Source organism: Rhinolophus ferrumequinum, chromosome 6 (assembly GCF_004115265.2).
Source record: "Rhinolophus ferrumequinum isolate MPI-CBG mRhiFer1 chromosome 6, mRhiFer1_v1.p, whole genome shotgun sequence".
Lineage (NCBI taxonomy): Eukaryota > Metazoa > Chordata > Mammalia > Chiroptera > Rhinolophidae > Rhinolophus > Rhinolophus ferrumequinum.
In genome coordinates this window covers 39,895,729-39,919,207 of record NC_046289.1, presented here as the reverse complement: position 1 = coordinate 39,919,207, position 23,479 = coordinate 39,895,729, and the positions used below count along the sequence as shown (strand labels likewise).

At 37.3% G+C, this 23,479-nt stretch overlaps 1 protein-coding gene across 2 annotated transcripts in view; it reads left to right on the top strand.

The window, feature by feature from the left end:
• The window catches only part of STYX (serine/threonine/tyrosine interacting protein), a 66,165-nt gene extending 42,992 nt beyond the window's left edge, over positions 1-23,173 (top strand). Inside the window, exons 11-12 of one of the 2 annotated variants that reach the window (XR_004423200.1) lie at positions 4,045-4,183; positions 22,937-23,169. Coding sequence is in view for 1 of the 2 variants with exons in the window: in XM_033108059.1 (XP_032963950.1) it covers positions 4,045-4,182 (138 nt within the window). In the remaining variant the exon portion in view is untranslated. Of the gene's footprint in view, positions 1-4,044; positions 4,184-22,936 lie in introns of both variants that reach the window. The other variant, XM_033108059.1, reaches the window with a different exon arrangement.
• The last annotated feature ends 306 nt before the right edge of the window (positions 23,174-23,479 follow it).

Below are 23,479 nucleotides of genomic sequence, written 5' to 3'. Positions count from 1 at the left end.
TCCCTACTTCTAGAAAACTCTAATATGTTTTCTGTATCTGAGTTTTTTTAAAGATTCCACATATAAGTGAGATCATACAGTATTGTCTTTCTCTGTCTTATTTCACTTAGCATAATGCCCTCAAGTTTCATCCGTGTTGTTGGAAATCACAGGATTTCCTTCCTTTTTATGGCTGAATAGTATTCCATAATATATACCACATCTTCTTTACCCATTCACCTGTTGGTTGATACTTTGGTTGTTTCCATGTCTTGGCTATTGTAAATAGTGCTGCAGTGAACATAGGGGTGCAGATACCTTTTCTAAATAGTGATTTCACTTCCTTCAGATAAATCCCAGAAGTGAAATTCCTGGGTCATCTGATAGTTCTACTTTTATTTTTTGTTGGAAACTCCGCTGTTTTCTATAGTGGATGCACCAATTTACATTACCACCAACAGGGCACAAGGGTCCCCTATTCTCCATATCCTTGCCAACATTTGTTATTTTCTGTCTTTTTGATAATAGCCATTCTAACACTTGTGAGTTGGTATCTCATTATGGTTTTGATTTGCATTTTCCTGATGATTAGTGATGTTGAGCACCTTTTCATGTACCTGTTGGCCATCTGTATGTCTGTTTTAGAAAAGGTCTATTCAGATCTTCTGCCCATTTTTTAATCAGATTGTTTGGATTTTTGCTATTGAGTTGTATGAGTTCTTTATGTATTTTGGATATTGGGAGTTTTTTTTACTGTTGATTCAATCTTATTGATTCAGTCAGTCTGTTCAGATTTTCTGTTTCTTCATGATTCAGTCGTAGTAGGTTGTATGTTTGTAGGAATTTATCTATTTCTCCTAAGTTGTCCAATTTGTTGGTGTATAATTGTTCATAGTAGTCACTTATGATTCTTTGTATTTCTGTGGTAAAGTTGTAATGTCTCCTCTTTCATTTCTGATTTTGAGTCCTCTCTCTTTTTTTCCCCTTGGTAAGTCTTAGCTAAATGTTTACCAATTTTATCTTTTCTATTGTCTTTTTAATCTCTATTTCATTTATTTCCACTTTGATCTTTGTCATTTCCTTCCTTCTACTAACTTTAGGTTTAGTTTGTCCTTCTAGTTCCTTAGGTTGTTTATTTAAGATCTTTCTGATCTCTGTTGGCATATATCACTGTGGATTTTCCTTTTAGAACTGCTTTTGCTATGTCCCGTAAATTTTGGTATATTGTATTTTCATTTTTATTTGTCTCAAGGTATTTTTTGTTTCTCTTTTGATTTCTTCCTTGCCCCCATTGGTTGTTCAGTAACATGTTATTTAATCTTTATATATTTATGAATTTTCCAGTTTTCTTTTTGCAATTGATTTTTAATTTCATACCGTTGTGGTCCAAAAAAAAATGCTTTATATGATTTTGATCTTCTTAAATTTATTAAGACTTGTTTTATGGTGCCGCATATGATCTATCTCAGAGGCTGTTCCATGTGTGCTTGAGGAGAATGTGTATTCTGCTTTTGGAAAGAATGTTCTGTAAATGTTCTGTAAATGTCTGGTCAACTTGTTTAAGTTCAATGTTTCTTCATTGACTTTCCATCTGGATTATCTGTCCATTGATGAAAGTTGGATATTAAAGTCCCCTAGTATTATTTTATTACTATCTGTTTCCTCTTTATGTCTGTTAATATTTGCTTTATATATTTAGATGCTTTTATGTTGGGTGCATAAATATTTACAAATCTTATATCCTCTTATTGGATTGACATCTTTATCATTATATAATGACCTTCTTTGTCTTTTATTACAATTTTGTCTTAAAGTCTATTTTGGTTGATATAAGTATAGCTACTCTAGCTTTCTTTTGGTTTCATTTGCATGGAATATCTTTTTCCATCACTTCATTTTCAGTCTGTATGTGTCCTTATATCTGAAGTGAATCTTCTTGTAGGCAGCATATAGATGGGTCTTGTTTTATTATCCACACAGCCACTCTATGTCTTTTGATTGGAGAACACAATCTATTTACATTTAAAGTAAGTATGTACTTATTGCCATTTTGTTCATTGTTATCTGGCTGTTTTGCAATTCTTTTGTTCCTTTTTTCTTTTGATTTCTTCCTTTGTGACTGGATGATTTTATGTAGTGGTATGCTTAGATTCCTTTTTCTTTATCTTTTGTGTATCTGTTATGGAATTTTGCTTTGTGGTTAACATGAAGCTTACATAAAACATCCTATATTTATAACTATCTATTTTAAGTTGCTAACAATTTAAATGTGAAAGCATTCTAAAGCTCTACATTTTTACTCTCCCCCCAGCATTTTGTTTTTGATGTCACAATTTATATCTTTTTATTTCGTGCATATATTAACAAATTATTGTAGTTATAGTTCTTAGTACTTTTGTCTTTTAACCTTCATAACTAGATTTATCATGATTAACCACCACCATTACATTAGATTATTCTGAATTTAACTGTATATGTATCTTTACCCATGAGATTTATACTTTCATATGTTTTCCTGTAACTAATTCATATCAGCTTAAATAAGTACCTTTAACATTTCTCAGAAGGCCAGTCTAGTGGTGCTGAATTCCTTCAACTTTTGCTTGTCTGGAAAACTATCTCCTTCAATTTTGAAGGACAACTTTGCTGGGTAGAGTACTCTTGGTTGGCAGTTATTTCTTTCAGCACATTGAATATATCATGCCACTCCCTCTGAACTACAAAGTTTCTGCTGAAAAATCTGCTTAGAATGTTATAAGGGTTCCCTTGTACATAGCAAGTTGTTTTTCTCTTGCTGCTGTTAAAATTCTCTACTTGTCTTTAACTTCTGACAAGTTAATTATAATGTATTTTGGTGTGAATCGCTTTTGGTTCATCTTGTTTGGAATTTTCTGGGATTCCTGGATCTGGATGTCTGTTTCCTTTCTAGGTTAGGAAAATTTTCAGCCATTATTTCTTTAAATCAATTTTCTGCCCCCTTTCTCTCTTTCTTCTTCTAATGGGACTCCTATCATGTAAATGTTAGTCTGCTTGACGTTGACCCATAGTCCCTTAAGCTATCTTCACTTGCTTTCATTCTTTTTTCTTTTTGCTCCTCTGATTGGATGAATTCTACTGCCCTGTCTTCAAGTCACTGATCTTTCCTTCTGCTTTATCTAGTCTTATGTTGAGCCCTTCTTCTGAATTTTTCAGTTCTCTTATTGAATTCTTCAGCTCTCTAATTCTGTTTGGTACTTTCTTATATTTTCTGTCTCTTTGTTGAAATTCTCGTTTTGTTCATGCATTGTTCTCCTGACCTCAGTGAGCGTTTTTATGACCATTCTTTTAAACTCTTTATCAGGTAAATCACTTATATCTGTTTTATTTTCTTGAGGTTTCATCTTGTTCTTTCATTTGAACATTTTCCTTTGCTTCTTCATTTTCTTTGACTCTCTGTGTTGGTATCTATTTGTTAGATTAAAAAGCCACTTCTCTCAGTCTTGAAAGAATATTCTCACGTAGGAGATGAAACTTATAGTTCTACTCTCCCCTAGCTGTAGGTTGTTTCTCAAAGCTTTGCGATTGTCCAAGCAGCCTTTTTTGTTCTTAGTGGCTCCCAGTAGCTGAGGATTGACACCTGTCAGTGTTCCAAAGAGAAAGATTTCAGTCAGCATCTAGATACAGGATGATTAGAAGCCAAATCCTTAGGCGATATCTTTTAAAGCATGCCAATATACCTCTTTTAGGGGAAGACTTTGAGATGGGCATTTCTGTCTGCTCCTTCTGTACTGAGCCGTGGGAAGGCTAGCCAGTTAAGAACTGTTTCGTCTTTTGCTACTGTCCACAAGCTCCTTTCTTGGACACACCAGCGACCTGAAGCTGGATAGAGCGCAAAGATGATGCCTGCCAGCCTAACCATTTTTGGAGAGGATTCAATAGGTCCTTAGATGTGTGTGAAATTAGAAGACTGCCCATCAGGCTGCAGCTATTAAGATAAACTAATAACTTCTTTTATAGAAAGACTGGGTCAGTCTTCTACCCGGAAGGATAGATCGTTAAGAATTATTTTGCTGTTATTTGTTACAGATCTGTGCGACCTGCAGACGTAACTCCTATTGGCCACCAAAGCCAGCAGTCAAGGAGCATCCTCTGGGTGGCAGATGCAAAAACCGTTGTGCCAGATATCTGCATAAATTCCTTCGCCCCTCAAGCCAAAGCTTCTAAGGTAAGCAAATAGCGTTTTTCATGGAAAGACTGAGTGCCTTTTGATCTTCTGCCTTTGCACTGGGCTCTGGGAGTTTAGCCACGGTGAGTTCCTGTGAGCCCTTTCAGAACTGTGTTTTATTTCGTGATAGCCTTGTGGGTCTTGTAGATTAAAGCTCTGTTGGCTTTCAAAGCTAGATGTTTTGGGAGCCCATCTCTCAGGTAGAAGTCTTAAAGTTGTGGTACCAGCTATGAGGTACCCTTTGCTCCTCCGGGAGAAACTGAGAATTTTGAGTTCCCTCCCAGTTGTGTGTTACTGCGCCTGGTGTGGGGTTTATGGTGAGTTTGTGTCTTAGCCTCTTCTACCCATTTCAATGTGGGTTTTTTCTGGTTTGCCATTGTGTAGGATTCGCTCAGCTAGTTTGTGGATTTCATTAAGAGGGAATTATTCCTTATGTAGAGGTAGATTTTGTGTATCTGTAGGAGGAGATGAGTTTGGGAGCCTTTTACATTGTCATCTTAAACCAGAAATACATCTTATGGATTCCTACAAGAAATGCTATATCACCAACATTTTTGATGTCACAGATACTGATGTTGTATGGAAATACATGGATATCAGTTATTGATTCCAGAAATGATTCAGGAATGTTGGACTCAATGAGAAGTTTTAAGAATACCTTAACCAATTTGTTTCATTCATATTTTCCACTTAATGTTTGCACAAGAATTAGATATAACAATTCATGTCTAATTAAGTATAAAGAGCTATTTTATTAAGTATTAATTAAAAGTTCCAAGTGAAATGGAAGCATGTATTGTTGTGTTTAATTGGCCACATTGTTTCTTTCTTAGTGGCATGTAAATTAATGGTGCATTGTAAATGTGTCTTAAGATTTGAAGTGATATGGAACATACCTTAAAATAATAATTCTATAAACATGTTCATAAATTATTTTATTCTCATATGAATACTGTAAAATATTCATTATTGAATATTGGCGGTCATTATTGTTTACATAGGCAAATGAAACTCAGGTAATTTTAATTTTCTTATAGATGAGGATATATTTTATTTTACAGACTTTTGAAATTAAGCTAATAAAATAGTTCAGTAATTTGTTTTCTATAACGTTAAGCCACAAATATAGAGCGTTTCTACTGTTGAGCAGATAATGTTACATAATGCCACTTTTTTGAAAATGAAAGATAGGGGTTAAGGATAGGGAGATTTATGTGTGAATTTAGGAAACACTGAGATATTCCTGGAAAGGAAGCAAAAGATCAAACTTGGGAGAAATGTAGTGGTATGGAAAATATCTCTAATCGAGGCAAAGTGCTTTTACGATATTTATTATCATATTATAGATTTAGGTCTTGTCTTTCAGTCCTTCAAAGGTGACTCATTTTCTCCTAGATACTGTGCTTTCAAATTATACAGTTGTTTGGTAGTCAGGTTCTTGCTTCCAAGCAAAAAAAAAACCAACTCTGGAAGGATTGTTAGTTTACAGAATCAATGGAAAGTCTCAGAAAATAATAAAGGCTAAGAGAGTCTAGGCAGCCAAGAAGACAGCCACGGTCATGCTATGGGAATATGTTTATTAGATTGCCATCCCAGAATACTCACCATCACAGTACTGTACTCAGGTGACATGTCTGCCCAGAGTCTGGGACAACCAATATTTTAGCCTTTCAGTTTCCTCCTGTCAAGAGTTACACATTTTTGAATTTCTAAAATGGGGAATTCATACTCTGAGCAGCCAGAAAAGCTACAGGTACATTTGATTATTATATGTCATGCCACATATATTTTGTTTAAATATGACTGAATAGAACATTTTAAATATACATTTAATAAAGCCACTTTTAGCTATAAGGAGTTTTATGATTATTGCTTTTCTTTTAAGGAGTGGTATTAAGAAGTGGAAAACCTGCAAAACATCCCTAGAACTCCAACCTTCATCCTGCTATGGGCATGGCCATTTTATTAACTTCTTTCTTACCAAAAGTTAAAATATGTAGGAGTATTCTCCCTCCAAGAAATCTAATCCAATTTTATTGTAAAATATAATATGATTCACCTTATTTGCTGGAATTCACCTATAAAAGTAGGTATGCCTATAGATGGTAGAAAGTCATTTTTAAACATTCCTTGATTACACCAAGCTCCAGTGGCCACTTGACTTCCATCTCTGAATTCATAGTCTTTCAGTATCTAACATATAGTTTATCTGTTTGTTTGTTTTTTACTTACTGCAAAGGTAATGAACAATTATTTAAAAATTTGTAACATTACAGAAATACAAAACAAAGAATGATCAATCCCCATAATCTTGCTCTCAGGAATAACTCCAGTTAATAGCTTGGTTGATCTTACTCCAGACTGCCTACGTTCCATTTCCAGCTTTTCTATTTAGCTGGCAGTCTTGGGCAAATTATTTGTCCTCACACTGCCTCAGTTGCCTCATCTCAGTGTAATAGCACTGGCTTCCAGGGTTTGGTGAGGGTGTTAAGAAGAATATGTAAAGTGTTCAGCATAGTTTTTGGCATATAGTAAGTGCTTAATAAATGCAAGTTTTTGTACAGGTATTACTCAGGATAGGGTAGATTATGTTGAAGTAACAGACAGTAAAATCTCAGTGGCTTAACACAACAAAATTTGTTGCTAATGCTGCATGTTTTACACAGATTAATAGGATGTTTTATCCATGCAGTCACTCAGGAACCCAGGGTACTGGAGACTCTACCATGTTGTGGTCATATTCTGCAATAAATGGCCCCTTTAGTTATAGCAGTGAAAAGAGACTATAAAATCACGCTTGGAGTTTTCACTGCCTCAGTCCATTGCTGACATACTCCACTTCCAATTACAATTTATTGGCCATAACTAGTAACCCTAGCTTTGCCCAACTGCATGTAAGCTGGAAAATATGGAGAGTGGAGTGCAGAATATTTGGTGAGTGCTTAAACCTCTGTTGCAATCTGCTCTTTTCCACCCAGGATGGTATACTTTTCCAAACTGTGTTGCAATTTTTCCGTTTTCTTTTTCTTTTTTTTAATGTAATATGTCATGGACATCTCCCCATATCAATACATATTTATTCATTTATTGACTATTTATTAAGCCCTTCTATGTGTTTGAGGTAAATTCTGAAAGATATGAAGAAGTGAGCCTTGTGAATATCTAGAGGAAGAGGATTCCAAGAAAATAAAACTACCAGTGTGGCTTGATGACATGTACATGACGATGCATTTTCCTGTTTTGTATATGTTTAAAATTTTTCATAAAAAAGTAACAAAAAGTGTTACTGGAGAGCAGGCCCTTCTCAATTATGTTACCAGAGAGCAGACCCTTCTCGGCGCGGTGTCCAGTTTCTTAACATCTTGAGCAAAGAATTGAAGGAGACACAGAAATACAGTGCTGAGAGAATAGTTTATTAGAAGAGAAAGTACACTCTAAAGGGATAAAAGCGGGCCTGAGCAAAAGCGTGGCTCAAATGGCGCCAACTGGTGAGAACTTGGAGTTTTTATTTCCTTCTCTTCTAGAATGGGCTTCTCTTCTCCAGGTGTGGGTCCACTGATAGGCACCTGTGATTGACAGGAGACTATTACCTCATCTTTTTTTTTTTTTTTTAAAGATTTTTATTGGGGAACAGGACTTTATTGGGGAACAGTGTGTACTTCCAAGACTTTTTTTTTCCAAGTCAAGTTGTTGTCCTTTCAATCTTAGTTGTGGAGGGTACCATTCAGCTTCAAGTTGTTGTCCTTTCAGTCTTAGTTGTGGAGGGTGCAGCTCAGCTCCAGGTCCAGTTGCCATTGCTAGTTGCAGGGGGGCGCAGCCCACCATCCCTTGCAGGAGTCGAACCGGCAACCTTGTGGTTGAGAGGATGCGCTCCAACCGACTGAGCCATCGGGGAGGCAGCTCATCTCAAGGTGCCCTGTTCAATCTTAGTTGCAGGGTGCGGAGCCCACCATCCCTTGTGGGACTCGAGGAATTGAACTGGCAACCTTGTGGTTGAGAGCCCACTGGCCCGTGTGGGAACCAAACCGGCAGCCTTTAGAGTTAGGAGCATGGAGCTCTAACTGCCTGAGCCACCAGGCCGGCCCCTATTACCTCATCTTTTTAAAATGCACATATTCTTTCCCAGAATTCAGTCTGTTATAATAATATTAATGAACTTCTGGGCATATATATAATATTATAATAAGGCCCAAGTGAAATGAAGGTCATTGTGGCCTTTACTGCACAGGTGTGAGTGACCAGTCTGATCTAATTAGATATTTTGTATCCTTTAGCTTCCTCATAGTGATTGAAGCTTATAGTAAATAAGAGAAAGATTTGGGCCTGGAGGGGAGGTCTTCTGGGCAGTTGCTTTCCGTAGGCTGTGTCGAATGTGTAGGAATGTTTGGAGACCCCATTCCTATCTCTAACTGCCTGCCTTATGTCCCCCTTGAGAGATGTGATCCCCATAAATTTCTATGGGAAGTTGAGGGACATGAGATGTTTTCTGTAGTTGCTTCCTGCTGAATGTGGCCGTTGTCCCTCCCTGTCGGGGATTCACAGAACTCTTGCCCTGTCTGATCTTAGATGAGGGGAAGGAGTCTTGGGATCCTCCCGGAAGGTTGTGTTGACCTCTTTGGACGGGATGTCCTAGAAGTCTTGCTGGGGCATCGTTTGTATCCCATCGGTCCCTAGATGAGAAAAGATATTTTGATTAAACAGTTAAAAGTGTTCACCCAAGAAACAGAACCCCAAACCACAGACGCAAGGTGGCTGTGTGATGGAAAGTATTTAGCTTCATGGAGCCTGTGGCCTTTTTCTCTGGTTTCACCAGTCATTTAGGTGGCATTGTTCACCCAGGAGCTGAGCCTGGAATGGGCTGGAGCAGGGGGCAGGGGACTGCCTATGATTCAGGCTCGGAACAATCTTCCATTTAAGATTAAAAAGCTGATTTGAAAGGTTATTAAGATCAGCAACTAGGGAGCTAAGAAACTAGGGAAGAGAAGACTTAAAATTCCTATAGTAGGGGGCCTCTCGTGTATCAAAAGTAGTCCTGGTTGTAAAGCTTGCATTCAGATTTTATATCTGCATTTTGGAGAAAAAAAATAATGATAGAAAATTTAATAGATATTCTCAATTTCCTAAAAAAAATAAAAATAAAAAGATTTTATCAATTTGCCTCCTCAGAAACAATGTTTTATGATAACGTCCTCATTAACTCTGGCTACTATACAATCTAGACTTGGTTAGAGATTGCTGTTTGTCACTGCATACACAATTGTTGTTTATGTTAGTCTGATCTTTCCAATTATTTGTTAAGCTCTTAATTGCTAAAATTTTTATATCCCTTTCTATCATTCCCTTTAAAGTGATTAAAGATATAACAAATTTTCTATAAAAATTATAGATTGAGAAGTAAAATGTAGTGATGACTTTATTAAATTTAACCTCAGTTCTTATATCATTTTACTGTTTTGAGAATGTAAAAGAAAAAAAGTAAGCTGCACAAAAGTTTATACCCACAAGCAATTTAAGTTTTGAGCGTTAGAGACCTGATTCAAACATATTTTAGGTATTTTTTTCAAGTAATTGGCCAGATGTGAAGTACAATTTGAATAGAGACCTTTTTTAGTTATATACTTGTCATGATTCTTCCACTGAAAAATTTGTTCTTTTGGTAGTTTACTTTCTGTTACCATAGAACTAGGCTACATTGCACAAACACTTTGAGTAAATTCTGTCAGTTTTTCCTTAAGATGACCAAGAGTTCAATAATAAGATGACTGTGATTGAAGCAAAATAATGAAATCAGCCTTGTTCAGTGCAGAGTTTACTGGACTCTAACTTATTTGGCTAGATTGTGAGGTCACGCCCAGACACCAAGGAGGAGTGTTACTAAAAGATCATTCACCTACCGCAGAACCACCCTGCATTTATGGAAAGTCGTGACAGGCTATTCAATCAGTGAGGAAGACGCTTGTCAGAGACAAATTTGTCAGTGTTAGTCATACAACTAGAACATAATGTTTAAAGGGAAATACATGACACTGCTGGGAAGCTATGTTGGAAGAGCTGTGGCCAAAGAAAAGAGAATTACAAATTTAGGGAGAATTGCACTTACATAATATAGATAACTTGGGAGCCCGGTGTATAAAAAGTTTCATTTTCATATTTTATTTCACCTTAGTTATGATCTATTTTATGTGAGGCAAAATCTCTATTTTGAGAACAATGTCATTACCTCAGGAAGGAAGGATTACTGCATCAGGCTGACGTTCAGTTGGAAACATTTTTAGGATTTGGAATGATTAATTTTTAGTATCAAACTGTTTAACCATAGGCCTTACCTAATCATAAAAACATTTTTGGAAGAGTGGCCATACCTCAGTGTCAAACACAGAAAAGGCTTCATTAAAATTCACAGGTCTCCAACCTGCTTGGAGACCACAAACAGTAATTTTGATCTCTGAACATCAATTTCCTCATCTGGAAAATGGAGACATAGATTATGATTATCTTTCTTCTACATTTTCCTGGTATGTTCTGAGCCTAGTTCTTCAAAATCCTGAGCCTCGTTCTTCCAGGCAGAAACCCAAGCACATGGAAAAATAAATAATAATAAAAAGAACCACACATGGTGCCCTCAAAAAGAATGTTCCCCATGTTAATTGCTAGTCCTCCTCCCAAGGGAGAATTTCCTTAGATTTCTAGGTGAGGATTAGAGCTTTGCTTTACACTCCTCTATCATGTCACCAATGCTGTGTTCAATCATCCTTCATTTATTCATTCTTTTTGTGAGTTGATCGTTCACCAAATATTAATATCCAACCATGTGTCAAACAGTGTGCTAGGGACTGGAGAGAAAAAGCGGAATAAGATAGCCATAGTTCCAGCCCTCAGGGAACTCATAATAGAGCAGGGGAGACCCTCATAGACCTGAGTTTATGCAGAAGTAGTACAGGATGCTATGGGAGCTTTCAGCAGGGGATTACTTTACCCACTGGCGGGGGGTCATAGTGGGTTTTAGCAATATCAAAGCTAAAACAAGAAAAATAGGAGTTGGCTAAGCAAAGAATAGAGGGGAAAGTATTTTAGGCAGAAGGAGCAGCACTGAATTGATTTTGAAATCTGTACTGGAAGGAAAGCCAACATGGCTACAGTGTAGAGAGACAGGATCCAGATCTCAGAGGCCTCATTAAGCATTTGGTCTTTATTCTCAGAGTAATGGGAAACCACTGAAGTTTTTTGTTCGTTTGTTTTATATATTTATGCAGGAAAGTGACATGATCACTTGCATTTTTAGAAGCTCATTATAGGCACTATGTACAGAATGGAGGAGAGGGTGGCACACCAATAATATATGTAGGTAAAGCAATTAGGAGGCAGTTGGAGGAAATGGATTAGGGGATTGGCAGAGAAGAGGAGGCAAAGTGGACTGATTCAAGAGATATACAAAAGACAGAATCAAGGGTGACCTTTATGTTTGCTTTGCCTGTCTGAATTGGGAGTGCCTTCTGATGTGAGGTGCAGGGAGGCGAGCCCAAGGAGAAAGCAGCAATATTTCTAGGTAGAAGAGGCAGAGATCAGAATTTGGGCTGTGGAGGTGGCTGTAATTTGTGACAAATGACAGAGCTGTGAAGAGGGGACTCTCAAAGGTTATCTTCAGAACTATGGCTAAGTGCTTGGCTGCACATGTGCAAGGCAAGACCATGTGAGGCCTACCAGTAGTGACTGTTAGGGAACTGACAGCTTAACAGAAATACCAGTGCTAGAAGATTGTGGAATTCCAGTTCATGGAGAGATCTTTTTGAGTGCCTTGGGAATTCAACTGAACCCCTAGTAAGGTCCATGCTCTAGAACTAAGGATAAAACCAAAATAAGATCAAGGTTAAATCACAGTAATTAACAACCGGCCAGAATGAAACTCAAGACTCTTTAAGGAGAGACAGTAAATACAGTTCCTCACAATGTAGCAGCCAAAATTGTTTCATGTACAGTAAGAAATTATTAGATAAGTATCTCAGGAGGGAGGGAAACGTGACCCTTAGTCAAGAGACAAAATAGTGAATAGAAATAGAGATGACCCTAGATGTTGGAATAAGTGGGCATGAACTTTAAAGCATCTATAAGTATATTCAAGGGTTTAAAGGAAGAGATGGAGTTTTTAAAAGTAGGAGTGAACAGATGGGGAATCCCAGCAGAGAAATAGAAACTAGGAAAACAGAACTGAATGGAAATTCTATAACTGAAAAACTGCTAAACAGAGCTTACAAAGAAACTTACCTTAAAGGCTTCTATTAGAAACAAAGAAAGGCTAAAAATTAATGCTCAGAGCCTAAAACTTAAGTTAGAAAAGAAACAGTAGAATAAACAAAATAGAAGGAAGGAAACTAAGAATAAGAGGAGAAACTGATGACATAGTAAACAAATTTGTGCAGTGAAAATCCTAAATGAGTTCAGGTAGAAAATGGAAACTGACAGTATATAAAAGAGATAATACATCATTATAAGGATTAGTTTAATATTAGATAAAAACATGTTTGATAAAATTCAATACACTTATGATTTTTATTTTAAAAAGCTTTTTAACAAACAAGGAATAAAAAGGACCTTTCTAACCAAATAGAGGTTATCTACCAAATACAGCATTACCCTTAATTTGATATGTTGAAAGCATTCTCTTTAACCTCAGGAAGAAGACAGGTGCAATAAAGGAGAACAGATATAATGGATCTCAGGAGGTGAAAGATACCCCTGAAACTCAGCAATACTGTAGTCCAATCTAAGGAAATGAAGAGATGTATCATGTTTATCAATTATAAGATTCAATATTTTTTAAATCAGTTCTTCCCAAATTGATCTATTGATTTAATGCTATTCCGATAAAAATGCAAATGAAATTTTGTGTGTCTGTGTACAACTTGTCAAACTATATAAGTTATATGTAAGAGCCAAAAATATACTCTTGAACAAGATGTGAAGATGTGCCTTACAGATTACCTTATTAAAAAGTTATAGTAATTAAGGAAGTGTGATACTGATTCAGGGATAGAAAACTGACCAATGGAACAGAATAGGATATCCAAACAGGACCCACCTATATGGAAACTTTATTTGTGGCAAGCTTGTTTTGTAAATCAGTGAAACAAAGAATGGACTTTTAAAAGTGTTAATATAATTTAAAACATTAGACCTCGGCCTCCAACCATGCACTAAAATAAATTCCAAATAGATCAAAGGTCTAAACGAGAAGGGCAAACAATAAAACTCTTGGGAAACTATATAGAAAAATATTTTATGGGTTTGGGGTCCAAAAGGATTTCTTTTAAAAGATCCAAAAAGTGTAAATTAAAAAGCAAAAGATAGCAGCCCTTGCAGCTGCAGAGAATGGATTGGAAGGGGACAAAAGTGAAACCTGATGGAACAGCTAGGTACATTACTTTTCAATATTCATGTGCGTATGGGTAACCTGGAGATCTTGCTAAAATGAAGTTTCCGGTGTGGAGGTCTGAGATCCTGCTTTTCTGTTAAGCTCCCAAGTGATACTGATGGTATTGGTCTATGGCCCACACTTTGGGTAGAAAGCTGCTGGGAGACTGTGCAGTATCTAGGTGACAGATGATAGCGATTCAGAACAGGGTCATGGCAATAAAGATGGAGAACAGTAGATGGATCCAAAATATCTTTCACGCTGGATTGGGGAAAAGGAACATCAAGGTGGGTTGCAATCTTCTCCTCTCACCACCCCCGGTCCCCCTTTTTAAATGAGAATTCTCACATAGGAAGGATGAATTTTAGGTCAAGAGCTCTCAGTAGAACTACTTGTACATCAACTCCCATGCAAATGCTAGTGAAACTTCTGGACTCGACTATGCTAAAAGAGCATTTCTTCTCCCTACACATGCATTGCAAAGTCTTCTGTTATTAATATGTATTGGTATTGCCATTCCCAATTACCTTGGCTGGTTCCCAGGATTCTTCCCTACACTGCGGTGGAAAGCATGGAACTAATAAGAAGAATAAGAGTGGTTCTCAAAGTATGGCCCCCAAATCAGCAGCATCAGCATCATATGGGGATTTGTTGGCAATGAAAAATTCTTGGATTCCACTTTATACCTACTGAATCAGAAAACCTGGGGGTAGGTTCCATCAATCTGTGTTTTAACAAACCCTCCAGGTGATTCTGAGCCTCATTTAAGTTTAAGAACTGCTGAATTAGAAAATATTAGTGGACATTAACATCATGGATCCAGGATCTTTTTGAGGGAATTTTTCAGGAAGATAAGAAAAAGAAGACAGAAGAACTTTAACCAAACATATTAGAACTCCTGGGACCCATGAAAATCGGCCATGTGAGCCTCTGAAATCATGTGCCAGGGCAGCTTTGAGTATTACAATCTGCCCTTCCTGTGTGCTACTACTGTGACAGGAGGCATAAAGAAAGTAGGAAAGAAAAAGGAAGGCCTGTCTTCTTTCATTTAAAATTAATCATTTAATAATTTTCAGCTTAAGTGGGTATTTGACATTTGCTCTTATCTTTGTACCTCTCCTTTCTACTAGTGAGAATTATGAATTAGGGGTATGAGAATGGAGGAATATAAGAAGCTAAGGAGCTTTTTCAAAATATGTATCTCCCATCCACTCCCCCTAACTGAAGTGCTGATGTAGGAGTGGACGAGCACATATATCTGAGAAATCTTCCTTGTGATTCCAATCTACTTTCATCCTCACCTTTCCCACCGACTATCTTAGCCTCTTGTCAATGCAGTAGGAAGTATAAGGATTACCATATTTATCTTCTGTTTTCCAGTACTTACTAACATGCACCTACTGTGGGGTGAGATATGGTCTCTGCCTTAAGAGATGTAATTTTCTACATAAAACAAACAACCAGTGAAAACTACTAGATGAAATACAATAAAGTGCTATAGTGTGATAGAGACTTCAGGACTATGAAATTTGGACAAGAACAAATCTACGTTTCCCACTCACTTTCACAACGTTATCTTCTCATCTCAGAATATTGGGGCCAGATGGTCTTAGCTGCCAAAAGGACAGTTATGCACTCACATTTCACCTATGCCCATGAACAAAAACTACAGAAGGGAAGAGTAACAGAAGTTACTTTATGAAACACACCTGAAAATTACAGATGAGTTAGCACCAAAGTAACCTAAAAGAAAATAGGAAAGGTCTTTTGCGTAGGACCTACTGTTGGGCTTGTGTGTGTTTCATGTTTCTCCATTCCTTTCCTGTTGCCTGACTCTTCAACATTTTGCTTCTTTTTTATTGTTTCAGTAGTAAACAAATAGGACAGGGGAAGTAATAAATAAATTTTAGTATAATTTATCTTGTAAATTTCTAATGATGAGAAAATTTCAAAGTGTTGGCTAAGCTTTATGTAGAGATATGGATGTGAATTCCAATATGTATTGTTAAGTGAAAAAAACAAAACCCAAGGTGAGAACAGTGTGTAGATATATAATTTCTGTTAAAAGGGTAAAAAATAATATTTATAAATGAGCTTAAATGTTTTGGGGAAGATAAATAAAAAACTGGTAACATTGCCCCTGAAAGAATGAATTGGTGACTGGTGGACAGGGTAAAAATGGGAGTTTTCACTGGATACTTTTTTACATTTCTTGAATTTTTAAGCCATGTGTTTGTATGACCTATTAAAAAAAGTAAATAGCATTTTTAAAAAGTATTGGCTAAGAGGAGATTTAGGAATCTCAATCCTTTCTTCTAAAAGGTTCATGGTACAATAGAAAGAGTATTGTTTTTGGAGTTAAAAAAAAAAAAGGACCTGGTTCCAAAACCTGGTCTGCTACTGACTAGTTTTGTGACCTTGGCCAAGTTCCTTAAGTTAACCCAATCTCATTTTGGGCATTAATAAAATCCGTATAACAAAAGCTACTTTGTGAGGATGAGACATTACATAAAACTGCCTTGTGCTTACTAAATGGTAGCTATTATTCCATGGATTTCAATTATCCCTGCTATCCTTTACCACCAATTATGAGTTGGATGTTGGTTAAAGGGAACCTGAAGTATGAATGAGGTCTAAGAGAGTCTTACTTTACAGATATCAAATAACTACCTGTGTGTAAGGGAAACCAAACATTTTTTAAAATATCGTATTCGTGTGCTTTTTGGGTCTTTGGGTACAAAAGTCCAAGACCTTTTCAAGACTTATTAAAGACTATCCCAAGAGATCAAACAATTAATGGCATTTAATGATGGCCCACTCCATAATGCAGTTTCATAGTGGTTCTTTTTCCTTTCCTGCTTCACCCCACCCCCTTTTCCTACCCCTGTTTCTTGGAAGTGCTTGCCCTAAAAGCAGCAATAGCCCATAAGCTTTGTGCCTCAGGCTATATATACTTTCTGGGAAATCCAAGCTAAGAGTGGGGTCTGCCTAATCCTATTGAAAAGTCTGGGAATCTGCAGCAGATACTGTTGGTGTGCTGTCCATATGCCTTCAAGCCTTATTAATATTAATAGAGCTTGCTTTCCTGACTGCCAGCATTTGCATCTCTTGCTCTGTTAGAGGGCTTTCTTTCTTCTAGTAGTTTTATAGATTTTTTACAGTTAGGCCTATGAACTATTTTTTAGTTCATTTTTGTGTATGGTTGAGGTAGGAGTCTAACTAGTTTCATTCATATGTGGTTATCCAGTTGTACAAGTATCATTTATTGAAATGATTGCTTTTTTCCCTATTGAATACCATGTTTCTCCGAAAATAAGACCTAGGTGGACCATCAGCTCTAATGCTTTTGGAGCAAAAATTAATATAAGACCCGATATTATATTATATTATGTTATGTTATGTTATATTATATTATATTATATTATATTATATTATATTATATTATATTATATTATATTACATAAGTCCGGGTCTTATATTAAAATAAAACCAGGTCTTATATTAATTTTTGCTCCAAAAGATGCATTAGAGCTGATGGTCCGGCTAGGTCTTATTTTCGGGAAAACACGGCAGTCTTGGCATCCTATGGAAAACCATAACTGTATGGTTTATTCTCCATTTTATTCCATTGATCTATATGTCTATCCTTATACCAGTACCACACTATCTTGACTACTGTAGTTTTGTAAGGTTTGAAATAGGAAGTGTGAGTGCTCTAACTTTGGTCTTCTTTTTCAAGATTGTTTTGGCAGTGATCCTCTTAAATAAGATCATGTCATTCCCCAGCAAAAAACAAAGCAAAACAAAAAACAAAAAAAACCCACTCTGATGGTGTCCCATGGCTCTGAAGAGTCAAACTCCTTTGATAGCCTGTTGCCACGCAGCAGCCTACATGTCTGTCTCCTCGTACCTGCCCCTAAAGAAAGGAGAGTCTGTGAGACGGATCCTTTCAGGGACTTTGCTTCACCTTTGTGCTTGCACCTTATGTCTCCCTGTTTGGCCCCAGAAAGATGGCTGGCTAGTCAAAGACGGGTACGACTCCCCATGTGGGGGGGGGGCAACCCAAGCCAGACACAGCCATGTGGGGACCATCTGGGGAACTCATGGGGTCGATAGAGTTGGGCACAGCTCCCCACCCTCCCCCGGCTAAGAAGGGCTGCATCTGCCTCTGTGGCTGCATTCCTTCCCACAACCTGCAGGGAAAGTGACTCAGTGATGTGCTCTCCATCTATTCATATGCATGAAGGTTTTATCCCTTGGTGAAGTACTTATCCTGAGACTTACTGCCTGCAGGCAAGGGTGATTGGCTTAAATCAGTTTCCTATTGTAATGTATGGGATTCACAGATCTTGAGATTGACAAACTTTACTTCTTTTACTTCCACACCTAACTAATAAAAGCCATGTGTTGGCCTGATTCTGGGCTCAGTCCTTGAGGCTGCAGTCCCTTGGCCCCTCTTACCCTCTATTCTTGTCTACTGCCTTTCTTAACCTTGTGCCTCCCTCCTCGCTTCCCACAACTCTTGTCGTGCTGAACATGACGTTAGGCCATGAGGCCTGATGTGAGCTGGACCCATTCTTTCTAATACATACTTGTCTGGTGTCATGCACCTCTCTCACTATGCTCTAGCCAAACCTTACTTTTCAGTTTCTCTCACAGGTCAAGATCTTTTTTGCCTTCAGACAAGTTGTTCCTTTTGCTGGGAGCAGTTTCCATTGCATACCTAGCTCCTTCTCATCTTCCAGCTCTCAGCTTAAACATCACTTCCTCAGAGAAACTACGTTGGCCATCCTATCTAAATTAGTGCCCCAGTATTATTAATTTCCTTCATGATGTTTACATAATTTATAATTATAATCTTTTGTATGTTTACTTTTTGGGTCTAGCACCACCCTCATGAAGGAAGTAAACCTCTCTTGGTCACAGTATTTGGCACACAGTGTGCCCTCAGTAAATATCTACTTCAGGAATGACCCCTTGTTTGTTTACCAAGCAAGGGAAAGTTGGAATGGAGGTAGGAAATAGCCTTGGATTTTAAAGACCCCAGAAGAGATAGGGCCTGTAAATTTTGGGGGAAAGGAAGGAAGTGGGATTTCAAGAAAAAAACAAGATGAGGGAAGAAAAGGCAAATTTGTTGGTTGAGACCTTATCCACATGGGGTTACTCCGAAGAGTTAGCAAGGCCCACTTCTCATGTGTGGTAGGTAGAGACAGGTATGTGAGTTAGCTAGCTGGCTAGTTAGTTTGGTGCAACACCTGACGTGTGCTTCACCCACTGCTTTCTCCTAACCTCTTGTTAGCTGAATGGTTTGGATTCTATCATTGGCTACAAGGGATAGAGAAGGAGGGAAATGTGCTTCCACTTCAACAGTGGTCAAGTGAGATGCCCTCTGCAGATAACAGGGATGCCCAGGGCCCCGCCCTGTGTCAAGCTTACAGTCAAATTGTTAAACATATATTTATAACTAATGCTTTTCTCTCTCTCCAAAGGATCTCCAGTCTTTCCACTAAGCCAGATTTTCATTTAATATGGTGATATAATTCTTATTTGCACTGTGTGATAGTGCCCTATTTTATGGTTGATAGGGTTAGTTTAGATTAGAATGCTGATAATCAGATTGCTTTCTTAAACATCTCTACTTCATTCTGTACTCAGATTTCTGAACTAGGAAGCGTAATCCATAAGACATACTTCATTCGGGTGTCAACTTTGTTAATGCTGACTTCTAGAGTCAAAAGGCGACTGATTGCGAGTAGTGCACCAGAGGTCACTACTGTAGTGACAATGAGGTTGAGAGTGTGGGTTTTCCTGTGCGCTGGGAGCTTAGGTTTTCATGGAGGGAAACTGACATGGTTATAAATACCTTAGCCAGCTATTCAGAATGGTGTTTTTCAACCTTGTGAAATGAACAGGCCTCCTGTCAACACCTCTTGTAGACCTCTAAGAATATGTCAGCAGAGAAATATTGACTTAATAAGTTAAACAATCTTTTTATATAAAAATACTTTTTAATTGTGAGTTATGATGAGAAATGAGTAGTTTATAAGTGATAAATAACTGTTTTAAAAACAATCAGGGATTGAGGAGCCCAGTTTAAGAAATCTTGAAATATAACCAAACAAGAGAGTGGAGCTGGCACAGTTTCTCATCACCATGAATGGAAAAACAGTGCCATGGGCTTGTCTGTCTCCCTCTACTAAAGCAAATAATCGTTAGAACGGTGTGGAGAATTCGCTAGGAAAGGTGGGAACAAGGAGACACTTAACTGGAGGGTGTGGCATTTGAACTGAGTTTGAAATCTATGCAGGACTTTAAAAAGCAGGTGGGAGAAGGGGTAAAATCCATTTCAGGAAAAGTGCAAAGATGGAGGTGAAAAAGGTCAAGACTCATTTAGTAACTGGCTGCAAATTGCGCAGGGTATTTGAGAGCAAGGCACATCTGGGGGAGTGGTAGGCAATGAAACTGTAAAGATGGTCAGAAGATAGATGACAGAGAGTCCTGTGTTTCATGCAGAGGAACTTAGACCTGATGCTATCAGTGGTGGGGAGCCCCTGGAGGCGGTTAAGCAGGGGAGGGCCAGTCAGATCTGCACTCTCAGAAAGAGTCCACTGCCAGCAACAAGGGCAGTGAATTACTTGGAGGGACTCAAAACAAGAAGCTTGGAGACAAGAAGCTATTGTTATAGATATACACCAAGATGAGGCATGTCTGAACTAATATTAATTCAAATGGGAATGAAAAGGGGGCGGATTTTGACACGTATTAATGGAATAGAATTGATAGGACTTAGTAAAAATTGAGTATGGGTATGAACATGAGGGAAGAGTCTAGGGTGAATCCCAAGAGTCTGTCTTAGATAATTGAGTGGGTTACAATGCTATAAATAAGATGAAGAAATCACGAGGAACTAGTTTGGGGAAGAAGATTAATAGTTTAGCATTGGGCATGTCATCTTAGTTGCTGGGAGATGTCTATAGATAGAAATATGGAACATGTGTTCAGATATGAGGTCAGGGCTAGAGAAAAAAGATTCTGAAATTCTTGGTGGTCCCTGCCAGTGTAAGGTCCATGCTCTTAACCCTTATCACTGGGCCTAGTAGTTCAGGTTCAGGTCGTGGGTATAGATGAGGTTGTCTAGTGAAGATTATAAAAGGAGATGAGAAGAGAGCCAAAAATGAGACCCTAGGAAATACTAAAGTCTGAGAGCCAGATGAAAGAAAAGAACTTGCTAAAGAGAGTGAGAAGTTAAGACAAGAACAGTTGCCTTTGGAGATGGGAGGAGGTGGTACAGAGACAAGAAATATAAATGAGTTGAGAATGTTCTCCACATCAGAAATTAATGCTGAGTCCATTGGGATTTTGTGTATCCCTTCCAAAGTGAGTAAGCTGCATCTTGTCACAAGAATGTAGGTAGACCTGATGTTGCCAGATCTTTTGATTTTTCAAAAGATATTGGGAATTTCAATGTTTATGCCAAATCTTCTCTTATACAAATGTTGGATCAAATTAAATACAAACAAGAACTACGTATGACCATGGTTGGTAGGACGTTTGAAACAAGAAAATCAGAGAATGGCATCATCCATCATTGGATATACATTATTAGAGAATGTTAAATGTCTAGAAAACTGCTTAGATAAATCAAAAATGAAAAGTTATGTTTGATAATGGTATTTTCTGGGTTATCCTACCCGATGTATACTGTTGTTAGATGTTTGAGACTATAGAAAAAATAAATGGCTATAAGATTTTAGGCTTTAGGCTTTATGAGTATAAAAACGTATTAAGAGAACTTTTCCAAGATGGAAGTTTCTGGTCAATTCCATTCAAACTATCACTTATTTTTATTTGGCATGTCCGACTATTAGTTCTGCTCAACATACACTTTTGCATGCCATTTCTTTTTCAGTCAAGAGCCAGAGAGTAAATATTTTAGGCTTAGAACTTTATTCACCAAGACAGGTGGTGGGGGGCACAATAGTTTTCTGACTCACTATGGGATACTTCTTAGACTGGAAAGCAGAGCTGTGTACATCAGCATGCTGAAATAAAGTGCTGATTTGCACTGTTTGTCAATTTCTGTAGTGTAAATACTTCCAGTGGAATGGGTGGTTTCACACTACCAACAGTTTAGCAATTGGATTGCAAAATTCTTGAATATTTAACAATTGGCTTTCATGAGCTGGTAAGAGTAAAATCCAGCACACCACTGGATCCATACCCCTGGGATATGGGATAATGCACTGGAAAGAGGTAAAGCCAAAGGAAATACAGGGAGAAAAAAGTTTAGCACTTCTTTTTACTTTAAAAAGGTTTGATACACATGAATAAGCAAAATTACTGGAATATCCTTTTCCCTACTTACTAATATTTATGTTGTTTTTGTTTGATTATAAAACACAGGGAGAACATTTTATGTACATGAAGTGATCAGTTTTGCATTATCAGGAAATTTGGTGGCATGTTTTATGTGTGTGTGTGTGTGTGTGTGTGTGTGTATATAGACATTTTATATATAATGTTTTTTATATTCTAAACATGCATGTTTTATGTTATGTATATCACTTTCAGGCCCTTTTCTGGTTCACACCTTGTTGCTTTTTTTCTATGTCTTGTGATTTTTTTGATATCAGACATTATAAATGTTATATTGTTAAGTGTTTGCATTTTGTTATTTGTGTTTTTTCCCCCCAGAATATTGAAGTTTGTTTTGGCACACAGGTTAGTGGTTAGGTTAGCTGTGGATCAACTTGACATTTTTGACCATTATTTAAAGCTTTGTTGGAGTGTGCCCAGAAGTGTGCATATAAAAGCTAGGGCTAGTTTATCTTTAATACTAAGCCTTGACCCCTCTGAGGTTTCTATTGATTGCCCAATGGCTGATGTAGGTACTACACTCCGATTGGGTAGAATTTAAACATCTCCTAGCCCTCTATATGCTCTGAGAATTTGCTCAGTTTACAGCCTTTGGTGATAATTCTTTGACCCCAGTCTTGTGGAATTTCAGTCTATGCAGCAGATTAGTATTCGGCCATAGACTCTGGAGACCCTGTGCAGATTTTGGAAACTCTTTCTCAGTATAGCTCCCTCCTCTCTGGTACTTTGTTCACAAATTCCAGCTCCCTCCCCTCCCAAAAATTGCATCTCTAGCTCCTCACCTTAGTGAGTCCACTGTGCTTTGTTTGCGTTTTCCTTCCCTGTGTTGTAATCTCAAAATTGCCACCAGGTAGGAAGCTGGGGCAATTATGAGGCTCATTTTATTTGTTTTGTTTCTCTCAGAAATCAGTCTTCCCATGTCTGTTGTCACAATACCTGAAAACAGTTGTCTCTTATCTTTTATCCAGGTTTCCAGTTGTTTACAATGGGAGAGCAAATTCTGTACCAGTTGCTTCATGATCAGTAGTGGAACTCAGTATTTACAACGTTGAATCTTCCAATCCTTGTATATTTATCTAGGTCTTCTTTGCTATTTAAGTAAACTTTAAAAATTCTTTCCATAGAGTCTAACATTTAGTGTTAGATTTATTCCCGAGCCTTCATACTTTTATGCCATCACTAATGGTATTCTTTTAAATTTTTTATTTTTCTACCTACCAGTTGCTAGTATAAAGGAAAAACATAAATTTTGTTTATTGAGTTTTCTATCCAATAACTTTGTATATTGATTTTTCTCTCCAGTAATTAAAATATTAATTATTTTGAATTACTTAGATATCATTTTCAAATAATGAATAATGAGAGTTTTGTTTCTTTAATTGCAATCCTTATGTATATTTTTCCTTGCCCTACTTTACTGTTAAAGAGCTTCATTGTAATGTTGAATGCATATTTCTTTCTATTTCTAGTTGTCAAAGATTTTTCAGTCATTAATAGATGTTGAATGCAAT